The sequence below is a fragment of the Bactrocera latifrons genome, unplaced genomic scaffold (assembly GCF_001853355.1).
Source record: "Bactrocera latifrons isolate USDA-ARS-PBARC rearing strain unplaced genomic scaffold, ASM185335v1 scaffold_124, whole genome shotgun sequence".
Classification (NCBI taxonomy): Eukaryota; Metazoa; Arthropoda; class Insecta; order Diptera; family Tephritidae; genus Bactrocera; species Bactrocera latifrons.
The window spans coordinates 492,069-516,314 of record NW_017534675.1 but is presented as its reverse complement, the minus strand read 5'-3'; the positions used below and the strand labels follow the sequence as shown (position 1 = coordinate 516,314).

The 24,246-nt window shown below is 33.8% G+C and overlaps 6 protein-coding genes across 9 annotated transcripts in view; 4 read left to right on the top strand and 2 right to left on the bottom strand.

Annotated features, from left to right (window-relative positions):
• Positions 1-104: 104 nt before the first annotated feature.
• LOC108978559 (chitinase domain-containing protein 1) lies at positions 105-2,097 on the bottom strand. Its single transcript, XM_018948901.1, has 6 exons — positions 1,562-2,097; positions 1,306-1,489; positions 1,041-1,244; positions 810-971; positions 509-746; positions 105-438 (listed from the first exon to the last, which is right to left on the bottom strand). Exons 1-6 carry the CDS (start codon positions 1,838-1,840, stop codon positions 297-299), a joined length of 1,209 nt encoding a protein of 402 aa, XP_018804446.1. The 5' UTR covers positions 1,841-2,097; the 3' UTR covers positions 105-296.
• Positions 2,098-2,463: 366 nt separating this feature from the next.
• LOC108978552 (ATP-dependent RNA helicase WM6) lies at positions 2,464-5,539 on the top strand. Of its 2 annotated transcripts, none has more exons than XM_018948889.1 (8): positions 2,464-2,597; positions 2,760-2,972; positions 3,234-3,454; positions 3,521-3,704; positions 3,811-3,929; positions 4,748-4,879; positions 4,946-5,348; positions 5,426-5,539. In XM_018948889.1, the coding sequence occupies exons 2-8, from the start codon at positions 2,774-2,776 to the stop codon at positions 5,437-5,439; spliced, it is 1,272 nt and encodes a 423-aa protein (XP_018804434.1). In that variant the 5' UTR covers positions 2,464-2,597; positions 2,760-2,773; the 3' UTR covers positions 5,440-5,539. The 2 variants fall into 2 exon arrangements, with proteins under 2 accessions (XP_018804434.1, XP_018804433.1); XM_018948888.1 differs by having other exon boundaries at positions 2,757-2,972.
• The window catches only part of LOC108978553 (metallophosphoesterase 1 homolog), a 38,006-nt gene continuing 19,049 nt past the window's right edge, over positions 5,290-24,246 (bottom strand). Inside the window, exon 8 of the transcript XR_001994120.1 lies at positions 5,290-5,372. The gene's annotated coding sequence lies outside the window, so the exon portion shown is untranslated. The remainder of the gene's footprint in view (positions 5,373-24,246) is intronic.
• LOC108978551 (tudor domain-containing protein 1-like) lies at positions 5,988-8,120 on the top strand. The gene is made up of 3 exons (XM_018948887.1): positions 5,988-7,251; positions 7,310-7,672; positions 7,729-8,120. Exons 1-3 carry the CDS (start codon positions 6,112-6,114, stop codon positions 8,047-8,049), a joined length of 1,824 nt encoding a protein of 607 aa, XP_018804432.1. The 5' UTR covers positions 5,988-6,111; the 3' UTR covers positions 8,050-8,120.
• LOC108978549 (sodium-coupled monocarboxylate transporter 2-like) lies at positions 13,898-21,080 on the top strand. Of its 2 annotated transcripts, none has more exons than XM_018948886.1 (11): positions 13,898-14,026; positions 16,716-16,825; positions 16,885-17,025; positions 17,170-17,329; positions 17,514-17,579; positions 17,635-17,686; positions 17,759-17,826; positions 19,129-19,283; positions 19,784-20,042; positions 20,118-20,809; positions 20,951-21,080. In XM_018948886.1, the coding sequence occupies exons 1-11, from the start codon at positions 14,024-14,026 to the stop codon at positions 21,078-21,080; spliced, it is 1,836 nt and encodes a 611-aa protein (XP_018804431.1). In that variant the 5' UTR covers positions 13,898-14,023. The 2 variants fall into 2 exon arrangements, with proteins under 2 accessions (XP_018804431.1, XP_018804430.1); XM_018948885.1 differs by lacking the exon at positions 13,898-14,026 and adding an exon at positions 14,571-14,785.
• The window catches only part of LOC108978546 (sodium-coupled monocarboxylate transporter 2-like), an 18,093-nt gene continuing 16,835 nt past the window's right edge, over positions 22,989-24,246 (top strand). Inside the window, exon 1 of one of the 2 annotated variants that reach the window (XM_018948878.1) lies at positions 22,989-23,885. In XM_018948878.1, coding sequence (XP_018804423.1) covers positions 23,874-23,885 — 12 coding nt within the window. In that variant the 5' untranslated portion in view covers positions 22,989-23,873. The remainder of the gene's footprint in view (positions 23,886-24,246) is intronic. The other variant, XM_018948879.1, reaches the window with a different exon arrangement.

The following is a 24,246-nucleotide window of genomic DNA, read 5'->3' as shown; positions in this document are numbered from 1 at the left end:
ATGTGGTTTCTGTGGACGAGTGCAGTGACTCAATTAAATCTACTTAACATCTCTCATTCAATAAATATTATATTCATTATTATATATGAATATAAAAATATGAGTTTCGAGTCGTTCTTGAAATTTATCGTTTATATTCTAAGTTCGTTTAGCGTACTTTTTCGTGTAGTTTTTGAACATTGTTCCGGGAATGTTAAGTTACAATTCACGTATTCTGCATTTGTTAAGATAACTAGAATAACTTACTTACCAAATAAAATATTGCTTATGAATGCTCTAATATCTTAAAAACAGCATTAAAAGAGATCATAAAAATAGTCTAATCCTTGACCCAACTCCCAAATAGATATTCCAGTGCCCAATTCATGAGCAAGTTTTATACGTTCATGAACGGAATAAAGTGTAGGATAGAAAATCATGTGTCTACCATCTTCGGATCTGTAAAAAATATTTAAATATACAGTTTCGACCGAAAAATAATATACTTTTTAATTGCTAACACACTCACTTTACTTCGAAGTAGTTTTCAACATCCAATTCATCAAAGGGTAAACGCTTTTTCATATATTTCAAAAGCTTTAAAAACTGTCCTGCAACTATTGGGCCGCCACCGTCGGGTGTATAATCATTTCCATACATATTGAGGCCCAATAGAAGTTTACGCCTTTTTGTTTTAACATCATTTGTTGTGGGCGGAGCTAATAGCTCCACTGACTGTCGTACCCAGTATAATGGAGAGTTTGCACCTGATCGTAGAAAAGTTAAAAGAAATACATATATGTAAACACAAGGAAAATTATTGCATGTACCTGGTCGCTGTGGGTTCGAATAATCGTAGGTCATTAGCGAAAATGCGTAAACGTGTTTATACAGTTGATTCAGATGTCTTTCAGTGAATAAGTTTGGAATTTCTTGACGATATGGCGGTATAACAAGTATTAGACGCAAATTTTCTTTTTTAAGTGCTTCGCCTTAATATAGTAAGAGATAAATTTGTGTTGCTGTTGACAATAGTAAACTTATAGCAGTTAAGAACTTACTCATTTTTTGTACTAACGTAATTAAAAATGTATCCTCGACACGTCCTCCAAGTTGTGTCCAAAATTCAATGACAATGCCATCAAATTCATAGTTTTTGCAAACATTAATCAACATTTCATTTAGTCGTACCCTTTCGGTTTCCAAGCTCAACAAACGTGAAAAGTCCCGTTCCGTGAATTTGTCAAATATAAAACGTGGAAAAACTATGCGAATATTTTATGGTTTTTTCTGTTCAAATAAGTAAATAATATCTGATATACAAACTTTTTATAGTACCGCGTTCCTGCTTCCCTTTGCGCTTCAATTCCCTCATCCAATTGACATCAACATCATGGCCACCAGCTATTTTATATTCATCACCGTCCTTGACAATTTGGAACCAAACGGGTGAGATAATATCGAATTTTCGAGCAAAAATTTTCGCCACATCATATCCATGTGCATTCCACTATGAAAAAAATTAGATATCAACATAATGATACATGAAAATAAATTTCAATCGATATATGCGTTTATTTACCGCAGTAACATAGCCAAGCACAGTCCCATTGAAGTTACGGTATGTCGTATCCTTATAAAATGCTGCATTATGTTCTAGAATGTCTTGTGGAAGAGGACGCATATTAATCAAATTACGGTCGAAAACAGACTCATTTTGTGGTCCAGCCAACACATTTAACGGTTTGGTTGTTTTGGTTTTTTCAACACGACCTTTCCTCGGTGAAATGGTTGCCTCGACCAGCAAAGGCACAATCAATATCACAGTTATTAAAACGCTATATGAGGTTTTGGCCGACATAATACAATTCCGTTAGCAATTGATTTTACAACTTAAATTTTATGAGCTGTGTAGTTACAAAATGCTTTCAATACGTCATCAAACCAGGTGAGTTCCCCACTCTAGCAGCAAATCGTCTAATTACTTCCTTTCCAACCGGCTAACGAAGTGAAGTGAGATCGCCGTAAATAATGACAGCTGACTGCAATGCAGCTGATAAACTGTTTTTAACCGTAATATACCCGATACAGAAATAAAAATATGGAATTTGCTATACTCTGAAAAGATATAACGTAAATGTTTTTTGGGTATATTTATAAACAAAAATATTCTTACCGATCGTGGGGAATTTTTATTTCTGTATATTATTTTTATTTTGTATACTTTATAATGAAGAAATATTTATTTCAAAAAATAATTGCAAATTATATTAAATATAATATTATATGCTAAATTCCACATTTTAATAAAATATAATATGTTTATAAATTTTAAATAATCTGTTCTGTTTTTCTTGATTTAACAACAGCACCGCTTAAATGTAGTAGCTTAATTTTTTTTATTCTATTACATTCCAATGCGTCACTGTACACATTTGCGCGGAAAACCAGGTCCGACAGCATGCAACGAGTAATTTTGTGATATGGTAGCATACTCATATTCATCAATGTACTAAATCGGACAAGTCAAGAAAAAGTGTGACGCGACTTTGCAAGTTTCTAACAATTGAAATAAATTGTGTAATATATACTATAATTTAATTTCAACTCCACAAAAGGTAATTACTGCTTCATTATAAGTTTTCTTTTAACATGTTTTGAGCAAAAATCAAATTTTTGACCAAGTTGAAAAAAGAAAATGGCGGCATCACATCTGTCGCTGGTTTTGCCGACGATTACTCGAATAACCTAACTTTTCGTATATTTTCCAATACTAGAAGACGCTTGAGTAAAAATGGCTGATAATGATGATCTTTTGGATTATGAAGATGAGGAGCAGACCGAAACCACGGTCGCTGAAGTTCCAGAAGCGCCAAAGAAGGATGTGAAAGGCACATACGTGTCAATTCACAGTTCTGGTTTCCGTGACTTTTTGTTAAAGCCAGAAATTTTGCGTGCAATAGTTGATTGCGGTTTTGAGCATCCGTCCGAAGGTAAATTTTCATTTTATGTATATGCATACATATATATATGCATACATACATGTATGTATACACACATGGAACCAAATTTGCTTATTGGTTTCGACATCTGTGATGAAAATATGATAGGGACATCTGATATATTATGATCGATTTATCATATAGTTTATTATTTATAATATAATAAACCTGAAACATTGATTTGTAAACTATTGAGAGAAAATATCTTGAAATACTATTAACCATATTTGAAAAATTTTAATATGATTACAGTGCAACACGAGTGTATACCGCAGGCTGTACTGGGTATGGATATATTATGCCAGGCTAAGTCGGGTATGGGTAAGACTGCTGTTTTTGTACTTGCCACTTTACAACAGCTGGAACCGACAGAGAATGTGGTATACGTATTAGTCATGTGTCACACTCGTGAATTAGCATTCCAGATTAGCAAAGAGTACGAAAGATTCTCCAAATACATGCCGGCTGTAAAGGTAATTGTTAAAATTATGCGAAATTTTATTTCTTCAATTTAATATGAAATACATCATTTATTGAAGGTTGGTGTATTTTTCGGTGGCTTATCTATACAAAAAGATGAAGAATCTTTGAAGGGTACAACACCGCACATTGTTGTGGGTACACCCGGCCGTATTCTTGCTTTGATACGCAATAAAAAATTGAACTTGAAGCATTTGAAACACTTTATTCTTGATGAATGTGACAAAATGTTGGAACAACTAGGTAAGATTGAAATTATAATTATTTTTTTCATGTACATATGTATAAAAAAAAAAAATGAATAGTTTGCGAACAAATTCTAATCGACAAAAAATTTATTTCTTTTAAGATATGCGTCGTGACGTACAGGAGATTTTCCGCAGCACTCCACATGGAAAACAAGTCATGATGTTTTCCGCCACATTGAGCAAGGAAATACGTCCAGTGTGCAAAAAATTTATGCAAGATGTAAATATCAACGTGTCCATTCTTCTACTTGTTCTACTACCACTAGTTATCTCACTAAGCTTTATCTCAATTGCTGAACTGCCACAATATAAACACCACTACACCATTATAAAAAAAGCCAGAAACCCTAATAAACGTAAAGTCAAATATCAAAATAAATTTCGTATAAAAGACAAATACCAAAAGCTAAAATATCAAAAGACAAGTATAAATGAAAAGAAGACCAATCAAAATGGTCAATTTAAAAGCGATAACCATAATATATAGTAATTTGCTGAATACTATAAAATCAAAGTAATAACAAAATATCAAACAATTAACGCTATATCGTCTTGTAAAGTGGCGTGGACCCTTTGCGACGTACTTTTATATACGTTCCAACATGCAACAAGATTAGTCAATAAATCGATCATTCACAAATGGGAATGAACAATGCTTAGTCGCAGATAGCATTGGAAAGGGCAATGCCTGGGATGGATCTGTAAGCCGACTACCAAACGGATATAGGTCTAGACATTCCATTGGGGATCACTCGAAATTCTATATGCGTGCAGCTGCTACAGTAGCCTGTTTCGAAACTAATGAGATGTGGTGGTTGTGTGGCCGTATGTAATTATAGAATATAAATGTTTGAAAATTTACTATGTCTTATATTGGACGACAGTGAATAATATCAAAGACGCTTCATCTGTCTGTCTGTTAACGATTCAGCAGCAGGGATTGGAATATAGCGCTGAAAAGTGGCAGATGATTCATAATAACATTGGTTTTTCAAAAATTGTAAGCTAAAATATATCACATTTAATTTTTTATTTCAGCCCATGGAAGTGTATGTGGATGACGAAGCAAAATTGACATTGCACGGACTGCAACAGCATTATGTTAAATTGAAGGAGAACGAGAAAAACAAAAAATTGTTCGAATTACTGGATGTACTCGAATTTAATCAAGTAGGTTTTAGCTACCACATGATTAATACTTTTGAATACCAAATATACTAATTGTGAATCCACCAGGTTGTAATTTTTGTAAAATCGGTACAACGCTGCATGGCGCTTGCCCAATTGCTTACTGAACAAAATTTCCCCGCAATTGGTATACATCGTGGTATGACCCAAGAAGAACGTTTAAACCGTTATCAACAGTTTAAGGATTTCCAAAAACGTATTTTGGTGGCAACCAATCTTTTTGGACGTGGTATGGATATAGAACGTGTCAACATTGTATTTAATTATGATATGCCGGAAGATTCTGACACTTACCTGCATCGCGTTGCAAGAGCTGGACGTTTTGGTACCAAAGGTTTGGCAATAACATTTGTTTCCGATGAAGCAGACGCCAAAATTTTGAACGAAGTGCAAGACCGATTTGACGTCAATATCACTGAATTACCGGATGAGATCGATTTATCTTCATATAGTAAGTGAACCCATATTGATTGACCTGAAAATATTCGCAATTAATAATTTAATAACTTCTTATTTATCTATTTTTAGTTGAAGGACGATAAAATATTTAACTTAGTATTTTTACTAAAATGGGATACTTCATTGTAAAGTTACCACAATGTAGAATGTATTACTCAAATAAAGATCCAGATTAAAAATATATACATTTTATTTTAAGACACTTCATTTAAGAAGAGCAAAGATATATAAATTAATGATTAATTAAATAAAGAATCTATATACAAATAGAATAACACTTGTTTTACCGAATAATGAAATATAAACAGGTAAGGAACAGCTAAATTCGGGTATAACCGAACATTTGGCAATCTATATATTAAAAAAAAAACTTTGCTTTGAAAGTTTTGTCGTTACTTAACACCGAATCTATTTCTTAACTACGATCCAATATTGAATATCGCACAAGTATAAATTGTAACAAGAAATCCATAAATGAATTAATTCTCAAAATATTTGGATTTTTATGTACTACTCTACTACTTTATATAGATATGTATGTATGTAAATGAAATATGTTTCAATAAAAAATATATATTTCAAAAAGTATGGTAACTCTATTTAGAAAGCTCCGTTACTTGTCTGTATTTAACGGAAGTTGTATTCAATTATTTGATGACAAATAGTTTGCTAAAAGTTTTCAATTATTAAAATTTGAGCAGTTATAACTATTTACACCCGCATTTGGAAGCTTTAAATTTTTACGTGGCAAACTTATGGCGTCCCATTCAAATGTAGATCGTATGCAGATAATGCATCACATGTGCAAGAGAGAGGTTGAGCAATTAAATGCGAATCTAAATAAATATTTGGATGAATGTGATGTTATGATGAGAAACGATATATTTAAACATTTTCGAAAAGATTCTGGCCAAGCAACTCATGCTAATGTGTTTGCTTTGATGGCCTACGACAAATACATGTCACGTGTGGCGGCCGTAACAAACTTAGCACGTAAATTCAATATACATTTGCAACTTCATAATGTCAATAAAATCCTAACTGGTGGTCTAGAACCCGTTCCGTATTTACTCGAGGAATTTGTTGAATGGCATAAGGTATTAAGCGATAAAGACGGGTGTTTGGATTACGACATTGATAGTAAGCTTTATCGTAGTGTAGAGGGCGAGAAGTGGACGAGCTACCGAAGTGTAGAGAAGGATTCAATGAGTTCAATTGCGTTATTGAGCGATACTGAAAAAGTGCCCGATACCAATGTAGTGGACGACAAAACTCCAACAGTACGTAAAATAAAGTTTGCTGAACCCGAGTCAGTAACACTTGAATCATTACCGTCATGTGTCCATTTGCGTGATTTGACGGCATTCGTTGCAGGTTATCATTTCACCGCATTCGTTACGTATATACATAAGATAGAGGAGTTGTGCTTCTATGCTTGCCAGATGCGCAATGATATGTTATATAATTTAACCAATATGTATAATCTACCGAAATGCGTGCGAATACCGTCTACGAATGATATATTCGGTATCTCGATTAATAGTAAGAATATATTACGAGGTGTGCTGCTACAATCTCCAGATAAGAAAAATGAAAATAATTTACATGTGCTGCTAATCGATTATGGAGAATTGGTGCCCCTAAATAACAATGATGTCCAATTTTACGATTTACCCAAGGTTTACAAAGATTTACCTGCACAAGCCATGAAATGTATTCTTTTGGGTATTAAAGATGACACTAGCGAAAGCACAGAGACAAATGCGTTTGTGTTGACCAAAATACTACGGAATTTTGAATTTAAAGAAGTGAAATTTGAGGTCGTGAGGCAAATAGGCAGAGTTTTGCAAGTTTACATGGTTGAACGCCAATCAAAAGGAAAGAAGTCGCCAGATGTAAGTGTTATTTACTGTAAATACAGAAATTGTTATATATGTATAATGTACCCTATAGGTTAAATTAAACTGCTCAAAGAATCCTTTCGTAAATTCCTTTGACGAAAATTCATTTTTTTATGATTTGCAAACCCATAAAGAAACAATTTCGTTAAAATCACGTTTGGATGAGATTCTTGAAAATGATATAATAAATTTAGAAGTTATGCATATTTCTCGGCCTGATTCGTTTTATGCTCAAATACTAAGTGACAAGAACGAACAACTGGAACAACTATTTTGGAACTCCGATGAATTATCTGTGGAACAGAAATCAAGTGAAGCACCAAAATTAGGTGATTTAATATTGGCACAGTATGCAAAGGATTGCTTTTGGTATCGCGCTAAGATCATTGGTGTAGAAGGTGATACAAAATTCCAGGTAAATAATTTTGATTTTTTTAAGTTTGTAAAATATTGTTTATTCCCTACTTGCAGGTATTTTATGTTGATTATGGTAATACAGAGACTGTACCACTAAAAGGCATCGCCAAATGCAACAATGTCCAAGAGAAAGAACCTTTTCGCGCAGTACTTTGTCGTATCGCTGACATAAGCGATATTACGAAAGGTGACGAGGCTCGCTTCGAAAAAGTCATTCAAATGTTGGTAGTTATGTTATTGAATCAACGTATTGAAGTGCAGGTTATTGGAAAGATCAACACAGAAGAGTTATGTGTTCATGTACTGGATAAAGAATTTACTAAAATTACGCAAATGCTTTACGACTTGGATGATGCAACAAAATTAGAAGCTTAAATATGAATATTTTTATTTTTAACTAACTACTTGTGTAAATTTATATACATAGTATTAATAATATACATATATTTTTAATGTCCGTTTGATAATTCGTTTGTTTTTAATCATATTAATTACCATTAAAGCAGCAGGGTGGATACAATTTTGAAAACTTGAAATACGATTTTTTGTGTATTTTTTAATTTTTGATTTGATTTGGTTGTTTTTCTTAATAAACCCCCTTTCAAAAATGAACATTTTCTGTATAAAAGATACTTTCATAATTGTTGACCGCATGTCATTAAAGAAGTCATCTAAAGAAGACCAATGGACATGATGGTAGACTTTCATGTAAAGATCATCTGAAATAAGTCTGCATTGATCTGGTCAATAATCCATTTGACATACAAATAACTTCACATAATTTTCTAAGTGAATTTCTTCGAAAGCATTCCGCAACAGTTTTTATAGCTGAATTCTTTCGAATCATGTGAGAACGGCCACTTTCTTTCATAAACGGTAAACTTTTGAGAAAAAGGATCAACAGTGGAGTAAACAAACTTCCCCGAAATATTAAGTTTTTTGAAGTAGTATCCGCAATGCTACTTTCTTTAGCACAACACTCCATTGTTAATAAGCGAAATCAAATACTGAACTAATTATTATATATAAATAAACATGTAAGAAATGGCTGCCGAATTCAGCACACTTTCGTAACTTGCAATTATATTTTTGGTAAAAAGTTCGCAATAGTTTTTTTTTTTTGGTGGATATACTGGAATTTGAAAGGAAGTAGCCGTTTTTCGCTGATTTTTGCATTGTAATGTAATATGATCTAATTTGTTTGAAATCGGTTCAGTTGGTACCGAGATATAAGTTTTCACCTAATTGTGGGCAGTGCTGTGCGCTTTGTAAAATTTTCAAACGGACTCCTATAAAATTATTCCGATGCATTTTGGCTGTGAAAGTTAATACTTCTAACGTACTTACGGAGACACTTTTAGTAGTTAAACCTTATATGGAAGACAGGGTGTATCATCGGATTTTACAAATTTTCGGGATTTGTATCAAATATGGTTGCTACAACTTTAGTGGTTTGGGAGATTTGTACAATAAGACTATTCATATAGATGTATATAAATAATTATCAAGATCATTTATATAAATATCTATCTCATTTAGTTTTAGGTGTTACAAACAAATGTAAGGTGACCAAAATTATAATACTCTGTAGTAACATGTTGCGAGATTATAACAGCAAACTGTTTAAATTAATTTTTTTAATGTGCCTTTTGAATGATTAAAACCCGGAGAAGAATATAATGCATTAAAAATTAATTGTAGAGAAATAAAGACGATATACCATGAACATATAATGGTAAAAACCACTATTTTTGAAAAATAATCCTGTAAATGGTGAACGAGCACAATCTGCGAATTTTTACAAAAGTCCCTAACGTAACAAAAAAATAACATCAGATATCAAATAATATTTAATATATTTGTTTTTTAGGTAATCATACTTTTTTTATAAATATACAATTTATTTTTTTATATATGTATGTACATACATAAATTAAAAGAAAAAATTATGTTTGCCTAAAGAAAAAAAAATTAAACAAAATTATCGAGAATGATGTACTGTCTGTCCAAGAAATTTGAATTAATTGCTAACAAAATAATTAAATTTTAAACCAGATTTAAGTAGTGAGCATTTTTATACCGTGCAAAGCCTATACGACTAATTATAATAATTTTATCGTCGCTTATCTTTAATTCCTTACAATGCAATATATGATAAGATAAACTAATAAACGAGAAATATATGTATGGTATAATTTTAAAATAAGGAGTCAGTAGGGCAATCTCCTTTAATTATTTTTTTTTTTGTAATTTTTTGTTCCCTTATACCCTTATGCCCTTAGAATTAATGTTGAAATAATGTAGAAACATGACATTAATACCGTCCGAAGTTCAGAGTGCTCGGAGTGCATACTGGCACTTTAATCGAGTTTTTCTCAAAACAACCTTTTTTAAACTGGCCGACATGATTCCGGCCGAACAACTCAAACGATTTGCTTAATTGTAATGTTCACAAAAAGCCTGGTTATCGTCCCTATAGTTTTTATAATTTATTGACAATGTTATGACAAAATTTATGTAAAAAAAATTGATAAAAATTAAACAAAAAAGTTAATTTCTTTTTTTATTTATCAACATTTATTCATGATTCTAATAGGGACGATAACCATTCACATGCTTTTTAAGAATAAATTGGGGTTTTGTGTTTCAGATGATCCAAACATGAGAAATCGTGTCCGCTAGTGAAAAAACGCATCTCATTCACCCAGCCATTTCTCCGACAGATGTCATCAAAAAATTATGAAAACATTTGTTTAGACACTCTACGATAACCCTCATACTATGTGAAAAAAGGTCTATTGTAGAATAAAAATTTATATGAAAAATAATGTCAAAAAAACAGGCCAGATTACTCTACTGACCCCTTAAGCATTTCATAACTTCAAATCGGTTAATACATTTAGAATATATCATACTCAAACTTCAGTAAAATGTAGTGTCACATTGCACCTATATATGTATTTGCTCTGAGTCTCGTTGTACGCATATACATATGTAAATTGTCTATGTTCATTTTGAATAGTTCAAAAATGACCAAACTCGGACTGACCCACGACTACTGCACATAGAGGCACAATTTTAATTATCAGATGTTTTGGCTTTACAATAGATAATTTTGCACTAGAGGGAGTTTAAGGCAAAAGCGTTATTGGTCAGAAGATATATAAATGATATAAGTGTGAATGTTTCTCTCCATCTTCAAATGGGTACAGATTGATCGATTTCAGGCACGAAATATGGTTATCAGTAGTACTAAATCCCAGCATAGGAAAATTCATCAAGCTACCTAGCTGCCTTCGGATCGAAAAGCAATCAACAAGATCGATCCTGATGTGATAGACGGAAGACACGTTTCCAGTGTTTTAATCGTGCGTACGATCCGAGTTCCTAACATCGACTCGGACCACTATCTTATTGTAGCAAAGATACGTAGCCGCCTCTGTACAGCAAAAAACGCACGGAATAATCGACGTCGAGTAGAACTCTGATAGCACTCATAAGCAACACGGTATAAGGAAATTGTGGGACGGTATTTCGATGCGAGACGCATTTGCAGACAAAAAAGGAGCAATGCTCGAAATATCTAAGAAAAGATGCAGCGACTAACAGAAGGTTTCGAGACCGACGCATACACTTGTGGAACCCCCAGAAGTGTTCTAGAGACCGATACCCAGAGTATATTGAAATTATGCAGGGAACACTTCTTCAACCTGCTGAAATCATTGACCGATCATGATTCTTTGTACGACGATTGCAGTTTAAGTTTGCCGTACTCAATGCACAAAAACAACAAAGCAATGTCAACAAATTGATTGGACGTTATCAGAGCGAGACGCATTTTCACACAGTTCACAATAACTGTACCCGGTTATGTTAACGAGTCGGACGTATTTCCTTTATTTCGTTTATCATATCATTGGATACCTGTGATTGGTGTTTTATCAACATTGCTGGTTGGCACTGTCACTTCATTTCTTTGCGGACCAAAGGACTTGAAAACGTTGGACGCAGTTGTAATATCACCTGTAATTCATAGGTAAGAGGCTATTCCTATACACGCGAGTTCGAAAGTTTTAGTGTTGGATGTAAGAAGGTCCGATGGGTGGCGGGACGGGTTTTTGTTACAAAATTTGTTATTTAGTTTAGTATCTATTAATATTTACTTTTTTCGACACAGATTTTTACCGAAGGAGTGTTTCAATGCTACACCTACTGCAAGCCCTACATTATCCCGAGGTAAATCTGAGCGAACATCAACTTATATTTCGAATAACTCCAAACACATGAGCGCTACGGAGAAATACTACAATATATAGATTAAATAAACTAAATATAGAGATACATAAAACTCTGTACTTTTTGAAACATATTCGGTATCTGAGTGGTTGAATAGGTTTGGTCCGATTTGGACAATTTTTGTCGTAAGTGCCACCTCAAAGACTATTCTAGAAAACTTGTATTCCGATGAAACTATTGATTGGTTTTTGGTTTGTATACAGGAATTCGAATTGTGTTATAAAGGAAGTGGGTGCTTTTATCTGATTTTTGCATTTTAATATAAGAATTTAGGATAATATGATATAATTTGTTTGAAATCTGTTCAGTTGGAAACGGACTCCTATAAAATCTTTCCGATACATCTTGGCTATGAGAATTAATGCTTCTAACGTACTTAGGAAGTCATTTTTAGTAGGTAAACCTTATATGGAAGACAGGGTGTGGACTATACTTACAGTACACACATTTATATATACAAATAATTATAAAGATCATTTATATAAGCATCTATCTCATTTAGTTTTAGGTGTTACGAATCAGCGTAAGGTGATCTAAAGTATAATATACGTTCTATCAAATGAGTACCCGGAAATTCTTATTTTAAATTTTACCGGTGAGAATATTAAAAAAAAATGTTTTTTCCAGGTTGGCACAACTGTGAGCGACTATTTTGTCAATTTTTATTGCTATGTGTCATTTAGTTTGTTTACAGCGTCATTAGGAGCAAGTCAACCTTTTGTGTGCGTTGCAATTTTTACTATGGATGGAAATATTGAACAAAGAGATTGTGTGAAATTTTGTGTTTCAAATGAAATTTCCTAGGCCAAAACGTTGGAAATGTTGAAAAAAAAAAAAAAACATTTGATGTCGAAAACTCAGGTTTACGATTGTTATAAATCGTTCAAAGAGGGGCGAGAAGAAGTGAAGGATTTGCCACGTTCAGGACTACCTTCGAAATCTTCAACTGAAGAAAACGTCGACAAAATAAGGGAAATGGGGCTCGAAAATCATCATTATATTTTGCGAGAGATAGTTCAAATTATGGACATGCCTCATGAGACCGCTCGTCATATTTTGGGTATGCGGAAAGTCGCAGATTGGTGCCAAAAGATCTGTATTTTCTTCAAAAAGTTAAGCGCAGTAAGATGGCTGAAGACATGCTTGAACGCGTAAATTCCGATACAACGTTCATCGAACGCATCATAACTGGTGACAAGACATGGGTTTTCGAGTACGACATGTAAACAAGTCAACAACCATCGGAATGGCCCGACAAAAATGAATCGAAAAAAAAAAAAAAAAAAAAAAAAAAAAAAAAAAAAAAAAAAAAAAAAAAAAATAAAAAAATCGCAACGCGCACAAAAGGTTGACTTCTTTCTAATGACGCCGTAAACAAACTAAATGACACAAAGCAATAAAATTTGACAGTATAGTGNTTCAACATTTCCAACGTTTTGGCCTAGGAAATTTCATTTGAAACACAAAATTTCACACAATCTCTTTGTTCAATATTTCCATCCATAGTAAAAATCGCAACGCGCACAAAAGGTTGACTTCTTTCTAATGACGCCGTAAACAAACTAAATGACACAAAGCAATAAAATTTGACAGTATAGTGAGTGACAGTTCTGTCAATCTGGGAATGAAAATTTAAATATTCTCAGCGGGAAAATCAAAATGAGAATTTCCGGGTACCTATTTGACATATAGATGTAATACTCTATAGTAACATGTTGCGAGAGTATAATAGCGACACTTTTTTGTAACAGTATTTTTAGCAAAACTAAGTACACTAACTAGTTTATATGCGATAATGGCGCTAACTACTTAATGGTATCTCAGTGGCTTTCTTCTTATTATGCACTTAGTATACTTTTGGTATCTGATTTGTGTGGAAGTATTCTTTTGATTTAATAAGTATAAAACGAATTAATAAAAGCGAAATTTCGGTCGCTATACTATATTATTATAAAAACAAAGTCTCTACAATAATGCTTAAAAACCGGAGAAGGATATAAAGTATTAAAAATTAATTGCAGAGAAACAAAAACGATATACTATTGAGTACACAATGGTAAAAATCATAAATATATTTCTAAAGAGCACTGTTTTTGAAAAAGAATTCTGTAAAAGGTTTTAAAGCCACGAATTGAAGTACGAGCACAATCAGTGAATTTTTGCATAAATTACTTAGTCTTTAAGATAACAAAAACATAACATTAGACAACAAATTTTGCGATTTTAAAGTTATAGCTTATTAAATTAAAGTTATAGCTTATTAAATTTAGTTTTGCATATTAATTATTTAAGTTGTCACAGAATAGAAACACTTAATTCGCGAGAATAAGAACAAAAAATTTTTTAAAAAAAAATAATTATATTTTTTTATATACATAAATTCAAACAAACAATTATGTTTGCCTAAAGAAAAAAAATATAAAATCGTCAAGTATGATTTCCTGTCTGGTCAACATATTTGAATTAATTGCTGAAAAATAATGAAAGTGATAATATTTAAACCAGATTTAGTGAGCATCTTTCGTCTTTCCAAGTGGATATCAACTACTTTATCATATCACTTATATTATATTTATTAGCTCTTTTAATTGGGCCAATAAAATAGTTTAAAGACACTAGTTGAGTAGACAACTATTATAAAAAAAACCCTGTTCGTTCGAAAAATTGCAATAGCTTGGATAAAAAGTTTGAATATTGCAGTCGTTATCTGATACTGCCAAAATAATTTAAAAGGCCTTTCAATAAAGCATATACGACTAAACACAATCTTCTTTTTATCGTCGCTTATCTTTAATTCTTTACAATGCAATATAAGGTAAGATAAACTGATAAAAGAGAAATATATGTATGTAAGTACATACAGGTATAATTATAAATTAAGCATTTCATTACTTCCAATTGAATAAAATCATGTTTCAAACGGGTAAATTCATTTTGAATATTTTATAAATCACGATTTGATTCAATTGGAAGTATGATAAGCCACGCCCCACTATGATGAACTGGTTGAGGCTGATCGCCTATATCGAAAATATGGTGATCTGTGGTCCTAGATATCAGCTTAAGAAAATTCATCCAGCTACCTCGCTGTCTACGGATTGAGAAACCACCAGCCTGATCTATAATGTTGTGAAAGACGGAAGGCAAGTTTCCATTGTCTGAGATGTGCGTACGTTCTGACTTCACAACGTCGACTCGGACTACTTTCTTGTTGCAGCCAAGATACGCACCCGCCTCTGTGCCGCAAAAAACGCACGTCAACAAACATAAGGAAGGCTTGACGTCGAGAATTTAAATTTAAAACAGATAGCCGAACGATTTTCTACTTGACTTGCTCTCTGAGATACTCATCAGCAACTCGATGGTAGGGAACTGTGGGGCGGCATTTCACTCTCCGTACGTGCACCTGCAAACGAAACTATTGTTTTTCGGAAAAGGCAAAAAAACAGCTGATACGACGAGGAGTGCTGTGTCGTAGCGCAGAGAAAACAGACTGCCTACCTCGCAACGTTACAGTCGACCACAACACGTGCAGGATAAGATAGATACCGAGAGGTGAAGAGGGAAGCGAAACGCATTTGTAGACAAAAAAGGATAGATGCCGAAATGGGGTAACGCTTGAAAATTCTACGAAAATATACGGAGACTAACAGAAGGTTTCAAGATCGGAGCATACACTTGTAGAACTCTCAAAGGTGATCTAGAGACTGATGTCCAGAACATACTGAAATTATGAATGGCGATGAAAGCTTAACAACAGGTGATGGTGAACCCAATTCCCCAATCAATGAGGATGGAGCGGACGTTCTTTTGCCCGACCATGAACAACAAAACGTCGGGAGCTGATTGACTGCCCGTCGAGCTTTCAAACACGGCGGAAAAGAACTTATAAGAAGCATACATTATATTATTTGTACGACGATTGGAATTTAAGCATGCTCTGCCCAATCCACAAAAAGGAAGACCCCATCCTCCTCAACATCGCATATTAGGTTCTATCGAGCGCACTGTGAAAAGGATTAAAGCCCAAGATCAACAAACTGATTAGACCTTGTCAGTGTGGCTTTAGGCTTGGAAAACCAACAACTGAGAAGATATACACCATGCGCCAAATCTTCGAAAAGAATTTGAAAAGAGGATCGACACACATCTCTTCTTCGTTTGACAGCTCGAAAAAGAACTGTTTTGTCTGAATTTGGTATGCCCGCAAAACTAATACGGCTGTGTAAACTGACGTTCAGCAATTTCAAAAATGATATTGGTATCTTTGGCCTCAACAACCGCGCCAAAGTTAGTTAGTTCTGTTTTTTCCAGACTGGATAAGGAAGTGAATTAAATGGCAATGGGTCAGGTAGTGAACGAGGGCAAGACCAAATATCTCCAGTCATCAAACAAACAGTCGTCGCAGTCGCGACTTGGCTCTTTGAAGACGTAGATAATTTCGTCTATCTAGAAACCAGCATTTACACCACCCGCAATATCAGCCTTGAAATAACTACTGAAAATAGATACTACCTTGAGCTGAGTAAAGACCAAACTCTACAGGTCACTCATCACCCCGACTGGCGCGTTGTTCTAAAATCGGCTATAACCGAAAAAGCGGTGCCTATGAAGAAGAATGTGACTTTGATCCAAGTTTTTCTTTACTGATTATATTATGAGCCTACTGATTTTAGTTAGTTGAACATTTAACACGTAATTTGTACCAATACTATGTATACAAATATTTATTTTTCCTCCTATAGACATCGAATCAAGAATATTCACAATTACATTTTTCAATTCCCGACTACTGTGTGTTTGGAGCTCTATTGTTGTTCTCTACGGGAATTGGTATCTATTTTGGCTACATAAGGTAAATTAGATGAAAATCAATAATATATAAATTAAAAGGTATACACTAAATTGATTTAGAAAGAAACCGGTTAAGCCAAGCGATGATGAGGAACTTAAGGACCATAACGTACTGGACTTTGGTTCTAAAGGAATGAGTGAATATATGCTGGGATCCAGACAAATGAAAGTATTCCCAGTGGCAATGAGTCTTGTTGCTAGGTTAGTATGCCATTATTTTAATTGGTTTGATAGGAAAGTATAATATTTTTAGATGGCCATCGTAAATTAAGATAAATCATATATGGTCTAATCACTGCACTTTTTTAAGAATGAAATACAATATGATTATCTCTATGAAAATAGCTACATTTCAGGTGGAACTATGCTGGGCACACCATCGGAAATCTACAATTATGGCACTCAGTATTGGTTAATCATTATATCGGTAATTCTAATGGCAATAGTGGTGTCGAAAGTCTATATGCCAGTTTTTTCCGCATTAAGAGTCAGTTCTTCTTATGAGGTGAGAAGTTTCTTTTTGTTATATGTATTATATTAACCAAATACTTTTGCATTTAAGGCAATGATTTTAGTTTTGGATGTAGGGATCCTCCCTATCAAGTACTGTAATTTTTGCACAGATTTTAATTTAGGTTCACTAGTAATTTTCGAAAATGTAATTTAATTATTTTTTTGTTTATTTTTAGTATTTGGAAACTCGTTTCGGCGCGAGCGTTCGAACTATTGCCGCAGTTTTGTTTATTGTGAAAATGGTAGGTGTAAAAGAAGAAATAGTACGTTAATCATTATTTATACCCTTCTCTTCAGATAGTTTACATGCCAATAATTGTATATGTGCCAGCATTAGCATTTAATCAAGGTAAGATGAAACTTAAATGTGTAATTTTACCATAAAATCGTTTAAAGTTTGAATAATATATTTCTTCCTTAGTAACTGGAATTAATGTATACATAACTAGTAGCGTCGTCAGTTTAATTGTCGTGATATACACAATTTTGGTAATATCCACTCATATAATTATAGTAATATTAACAATTAGTAATTCGGGTGGTTTTTTGTCTTTGTTTTATATAACATACAATGCGGATCTTATGTTAGACGCACCAACGTTTTTAAAAAAATTATTACATTAATCATCATGTTTGCTTTAGACTAAAATGCTTTTCTTATCAAAATTCGAATTGTCCGAAAAATATTTGCTCATAGCGTGCGTTTTCGGTTGGTCATTGAAAAATACGCAGTTTACATTTCTTTGTCATGCGTAAACAAGTGCAGTTTTTTTTATGAGAAAGTATTAAAAATAAAGACATAAATTGTTTTTCGAACTATAATTAAAGTTAAAATGGGAAAAGCTACTATTCTCAGATTATTGGATCACGAAAAAGTAGACTTTTTCACTCCCAAGGACCATCCAATCGAAATATTTCTAAACAGATAAAACGCAGCTCCAGAAATGCGGATAGATATTTAAAAGATCCAGAGTCATGTGAAAAATACTTTACAGGAAAAAACACTATCTGAACAATCAGTAATAATATATGACGTGGACTGTTCAATCTGACACTCGACTTAATGATTGGTGTTCTGTTGTCTTTAGTGATGAAAAATGTTTTAATTCAGAACGTTTTGACGGCTTTCAAGTTTTATTGTCACGATTTGCGGAAGGATGAGCTATATTTAAGTCGCCACCATAGTCGAGAAGGTGGAGTCATGATGTGGGGTGCCATCACGTTCAAAACATTTTTGGAGTCTGTAATTCCAAAATTAAGTAATCTCTTTGGACCAATTCAACGGATTATTCAACAAGACAATGCTCCTATTCATATCGTTCGAGTAGTAAGGTCGTTTATTTCGAGTCAAAACGTTGACGTCATGACCCCATATTCTCCAGATCCTAACGTAATTGAATAGGTTTGACGCTGGCTAACAAGGAAGGTATAAGAAGGCGGAAAGCAATTCGAAGGTAAGGATACATTAACTGCAACTATTAAACGTGTTGGAGCAAGATTTCCTTAACATACATATATTCCCTATATCATTCTATGAAGGACCGAATATATGAAGTAATTCCTAACAAAGGAGACATTACTGATTACTGAAACTATTATGTTTTTATTTGTAATAAATCAAATGTTAAGTATCATCAAGTACTCAATATTAAAACAACTGTAATGCAAGTAAACGTGCGTCTAACCTAATGACCAGCAGTGTATAGCCAAATCGGTCTTCCTGTTCGTTTCAAACTATCTTTTTAGCTTAAACGAGTATGGGAGCATTAAATATCTGAACGTAATTTTTAGGGTGGTATTAAGGCTGTGGTTCAAACTGATATATGGCAAACATTGGTTATGTTCATTGGGATAATAGTTGTCGTCATACTTGGACTGATATGGGCAGGTGGATTTGGACCAGTATTTCAGCACGCTGCTGAAGGCGGACGCATCATTTTTGCTAAGTAAGTCCAAATAATCATTGAAAGAAGTACTTAATTCCGATGGTTCGATCGTTTGCATGGCAACTATATGCTAAAGCGATCCGATATGAACAGTTCCTTCGAAGATTATAGCATTGTCTTGGTTAATAATCTATGCCAAATTTCGTAAGGATATTATACATATGAAGTTTTCCTTACAAGAATTTAATTAGCTATATGCTATAATGGCCCGATATCGGAGAAAACAGAGCAGCTAAGTGGACAGAAAAGAACGTGTGAAAAACTTCACATCGATATCTCAAAAAAAGACGAACTATTGCTAAAGACAGCCGCACGGACATGGCTAAATTGACTTAGATCGTTATGCTGCTTTTTTATTTATGTATATACATATTTCATAAAAAAATCGGTGTTTTTAATTTTTTCAAACTTCATGACATTAAGTTTGTTTAGGATTTAAAAATCGACCAATCAGTGCGACAATATAACTTGTTATCCTTCTTATCATCCTTCTATTACAGTGTAACCCCATCACTATATGAGAGACAGTCATTTTGGGCTGTACTGATTGGTGGCTTTTTCTATTGGACCAGTTATAATAGTGTAAATCAGGCTATGGTTCAACGTTACATGTCGCTACCGACTTTGAAAAAAGCTCAGCATTCGATGATCATCTTTACGATCAGTGCTGTAATATTTGTTTCGTTTTGCTGCTTTGCCGGTTTATTGATATTTGACTACTATCGAAACTGTGATCCACTGAGCGTTGGATTTATTTCGGTAAATATTATATTACCTAACCATTATATGTGTATGGTACTCGATAAAAGTGGTTAATTTCTATCTTTCATACAGAATACCGATCAGTTATTACCGATCTATGTAATGCAAACTGTCGGTCATTTACAAGGCATACCGGGTCTCTTTATAGCTGGTGTCTTTGGCGCAGGTTTAAGTTCTTTATCGTTAGGATTTAATTCTACAGCTTTGGTGATCTTTGAGGATATAGTACGTGGCAGTTTTGCAATTAATTTGAGCGAACGCGCTTCAAAAATACTTGTCAACTTCGTAATAATTATCCATGGTGTAATTGCGGTTGCGTTAATTTTTGTACTCGAAAAGTTAAGTGGCATTTTGAGTGTAGTGTCTTCACTTGTGGCCATTGAAAGTAGTACCACGTGTGGTATATTCACACTTGGCATGTTGGTACCTTGGAGCACTACAAAAGGTGCTTTAGCTGGCGCTGCAGCGGGCGCAATTATGTCAGGTTGGGTGTCTTTTGGCACACAAGCAGCAACAGCAAGCGGTCAACTTGGTTCGCATATGTTAGAAGTTTTCGTATCGGAATGTCCCAATAATTCCACAATAACTGTACCCGGTTATGTTGATGAGTCGGACGTATTTCCTTTGTATCGTTTATCATATCATTGGATACCTGTGATTGGTGTTTTATCAACATTGCTGGTTGGCACTGTCACTTCATTTCTTTGCGGACCAAAGGACTTGAAAACGTTGGACGCAGTTGTAATATCACCTGTAATTCATAGGTAAGAGGCTATTCCTATACACGCGAGTTCGAAAGTTTTAGTGTTGGATGTAAGAAGGTCCGATGGGTGGCGGGACGGGTTTTTGTTACAAAATTTGTTATTTAGTTTAGTATCTATTAATATTTACTTTTTTCGACACAGATTTTTACCGAAGGAGTGTTTCAATGCTACACCTACTGCAAGCCCTACATTATCCCGAGGTAAATCTGAGCGAACATCAACTTATATTTCGAATAACTCCAAACACACGAGCGCTACGGAGAAATACTAAAATAAATAGATTAAATAAACTTTGTAGATATACATAAAACTCTGTACTTCTTAAAACCTTTTTTCATTTGGAAAAATAAAAATAAAATAAAAAGAAGTTGAAGCTTATTTTTGAACCAACTCTAATTTGTCAGATTAGATTTGGCAACTACGGTTCCATATCACAGAGCCATATTCTATTATAGTTCAAGTTGTATTGTATTTAAAGCAATTGGTTTTGATTTACTTGTATATTACAATGACGGAAATTTTGGGGTCAAAACTTATGTAATGGGCAATGATAAAGCCTTCTTGGTCACACAAAACTATAGGAACTTCTACTCTACCATTTTTAGATATAATTATTCAAGGAATAAAGAATCTAGAAACATCTAGACAGGCCAATATTGTCCGATTAGTTCAGCACAGCTTCCTGTTTTTATACTCTCGCAACAAAGTGGCTAAGGAGAGTATTATAGTTTTGTTCACATAACGGTTGTTTGTAAGTCCAAAAAATAAAAGAGTCAGATGTAGGGTTATATATACCAAAGTGATCAGGGTGACGAGTAGAGTTGAAATCCGGATGTCTGTCTGTCTGTCCGTCCGTCCGTCCATCCGTGCAAGCTGCAACTTGAGTAAAAATTGAGATATCATGATGAAACTTGGTACACGTATTTCTTGGCTCTATAAGAAGGTAATTTCGAAGATGAGCAAAATCGTCCCACTGCCACGCCCACAAAATGGCGAAAACCAAAAACATATAAAGTGTCATAACTAAGCCATAAGTAAAGATATTAAAGTGAAATTTGGCACAAAGGATCGCAGTAGGGAGGGGCATATTTGGACGTAATCTTTTTGGTTCGGTCCAGGCATTTTTTTTAAATTTAAAATGGTCTCCCACTTATGGACCAAAAACCATATCTCAGGAACTACTCGACAGATTTCAATGAAATTCGGTATATAATATTTTCATGAGCAGCCACCTTAACATGAAGTCACTTCATGACTTCCAAAACATATCACTTTGCGGTGCGAATGTCACCTAAGCACTGGCTAGGCAGGGTGCCTGCTTTATCACCTAAGCACTGGCAAGGCAGGGTGCCTGCTTTTCTTTTGTAGAGCTAGCTAGCATTAACATGAAGTCACTTTGTGACATCCAAAAAATATCACATTGTGGCGCGAATGGCACCAAAGCACTGGCGAGGCATTATATATTAAAACATTTACGGGACGGGGCCAAGCCCACTGTTGAAGAAGCTTTGTCCCTCGCTACACGTTTTAAGCTTAATGGCATTTTGTGGGCGTGACCATCAACCGATTCCGCACATTTATAATACTAATCCCCTTGGATATCAATGAACACGTGCACAAATTTTCATCAAGATATTTTAATTTTTACTAAATTACTCGATTAGTTTTAGGTGATACAAAGAATCGTTGGACAAAAATTATATTTTCAGTTGTAACATGTTGCGAAATTATTATATAAAAAATAAAATCCTTTAATTAATACATACACTTGAAAAGTACTTTTTAAATAAACTCATTTTATCGTGTATACTATTTTCTAAAATTTTTTATTTAAAATTAATATGTATAATTTTGTAAAGTGCAACAAACGAAGATGTCACAGTGGTGGCTAATTATTTAATTAACCCTTTACAATAGAAACTTTTCTTAACGAAATAAATGCTCTCAAATTCACACAACACTCAGCGAGCTCTATACAATCACAACAAATTTCAATATATTGAGAAATTTTCTATATATTCATGTAAATGTGAGTGTGTGGCTATAATATGCATATTGCGCTCAATACTTGGTACATGGTCCAAAGTTGAAAATCGGCCAGCTCAAAAACGCTACCCATTTCCATTTGGCACAATTGATGCTCACACTCTCTCTGTGTTTCTCAGTGGCCTTTTGCCCGGCTTCGGTCCACAATGTGCTTAGTACATTTTGATTTGTTGATTTGCGTGGTTCTTTGAATCACTCGAGTGAGCAGCGTTGCTTTTGCAAGCGACGTAATCATAGATTTTCGCTATTATTACCTTACGTGAGATATAAAAACCGTCTCAGTCAGTTTTACCATCCACGTTGTCGCTGCAGTGTGCTTCCAACCTTCAGTAAACACGCGTTGCTCTATCCGACGACAGCACACATAGTTCCACCATCGGCTGTCATTTTGACTTTTGACTTACATACAAATTTTATTTCTACTTAACTGAGCTGTTTCTTCGTGGCATTCGAATTATTGGAAAATTGTTGAAACAAATTGCTAAAGATTGCAACAAATCAAAGAAAATATACAAAAATAATAATAATAATCGCAACCAAATCTATGTGCGCATGACGTGTGGACAAATTTTCGTAGTGTGTTGTCGGCGAAGAGCGATTGTTAGCTAATTCACTCAAAACAAAATATTATATATGTACATATATTTACACATACGTATGTGTATATGTGAATGCGTGTGGGCAACGTCACTGTCGGCACTTTTGTATTTTGCTGCAATTAATAGCTTTCGAAAAACTCGATAAATATTGAAATAGCAGCAGAAGAAAGTTTTGAAGTGATTATATAAAACTGGTTTGATTGAGAATTATTTATAAACTTGTGCTGACAACAACGCGACACGTTGAATAATTTGTGTCCATACATATATTTATGTACGTATGAGTTTAATCGCTTTTGGCTAGCGTTTTAGTGCAACTAAGTGATCACAAAGCAACGGTGCTTCCGATTTAGTACCTCCCCTCAACTTTGTAAATAAACAAAACAAAGTCGCGTGGTTCAACGTTATCACTACATAAAATGTCACACAAGGTAAAAGAGATCAAAAGCAATAACAAAAAATTTTAAAAATATACAGGAAAATTTAAAAATACAAACGAGTGAAAATAACGAACGTTATCAGTGTGCAAAAATCAAGAAAATATGTATTCTGTATTTATTTATGTTTTGAACTCAGGTTTTTGATAAAATTTTGGAATGTTTCGATTTGTTAACAGATATGCAATTCGTACGGAAAATGTTTGAAATGTATAAAGAATGTTTACCAATATTGTTTCCATATCACATTTTGTTCTTAATACAAGTAGATGCCAATTGTTAATTAATTTCTATGTTTAAAAATAAAATTACAAATATTTTTGTTTGTTAAAAAATAAATAATTACAATACAAAA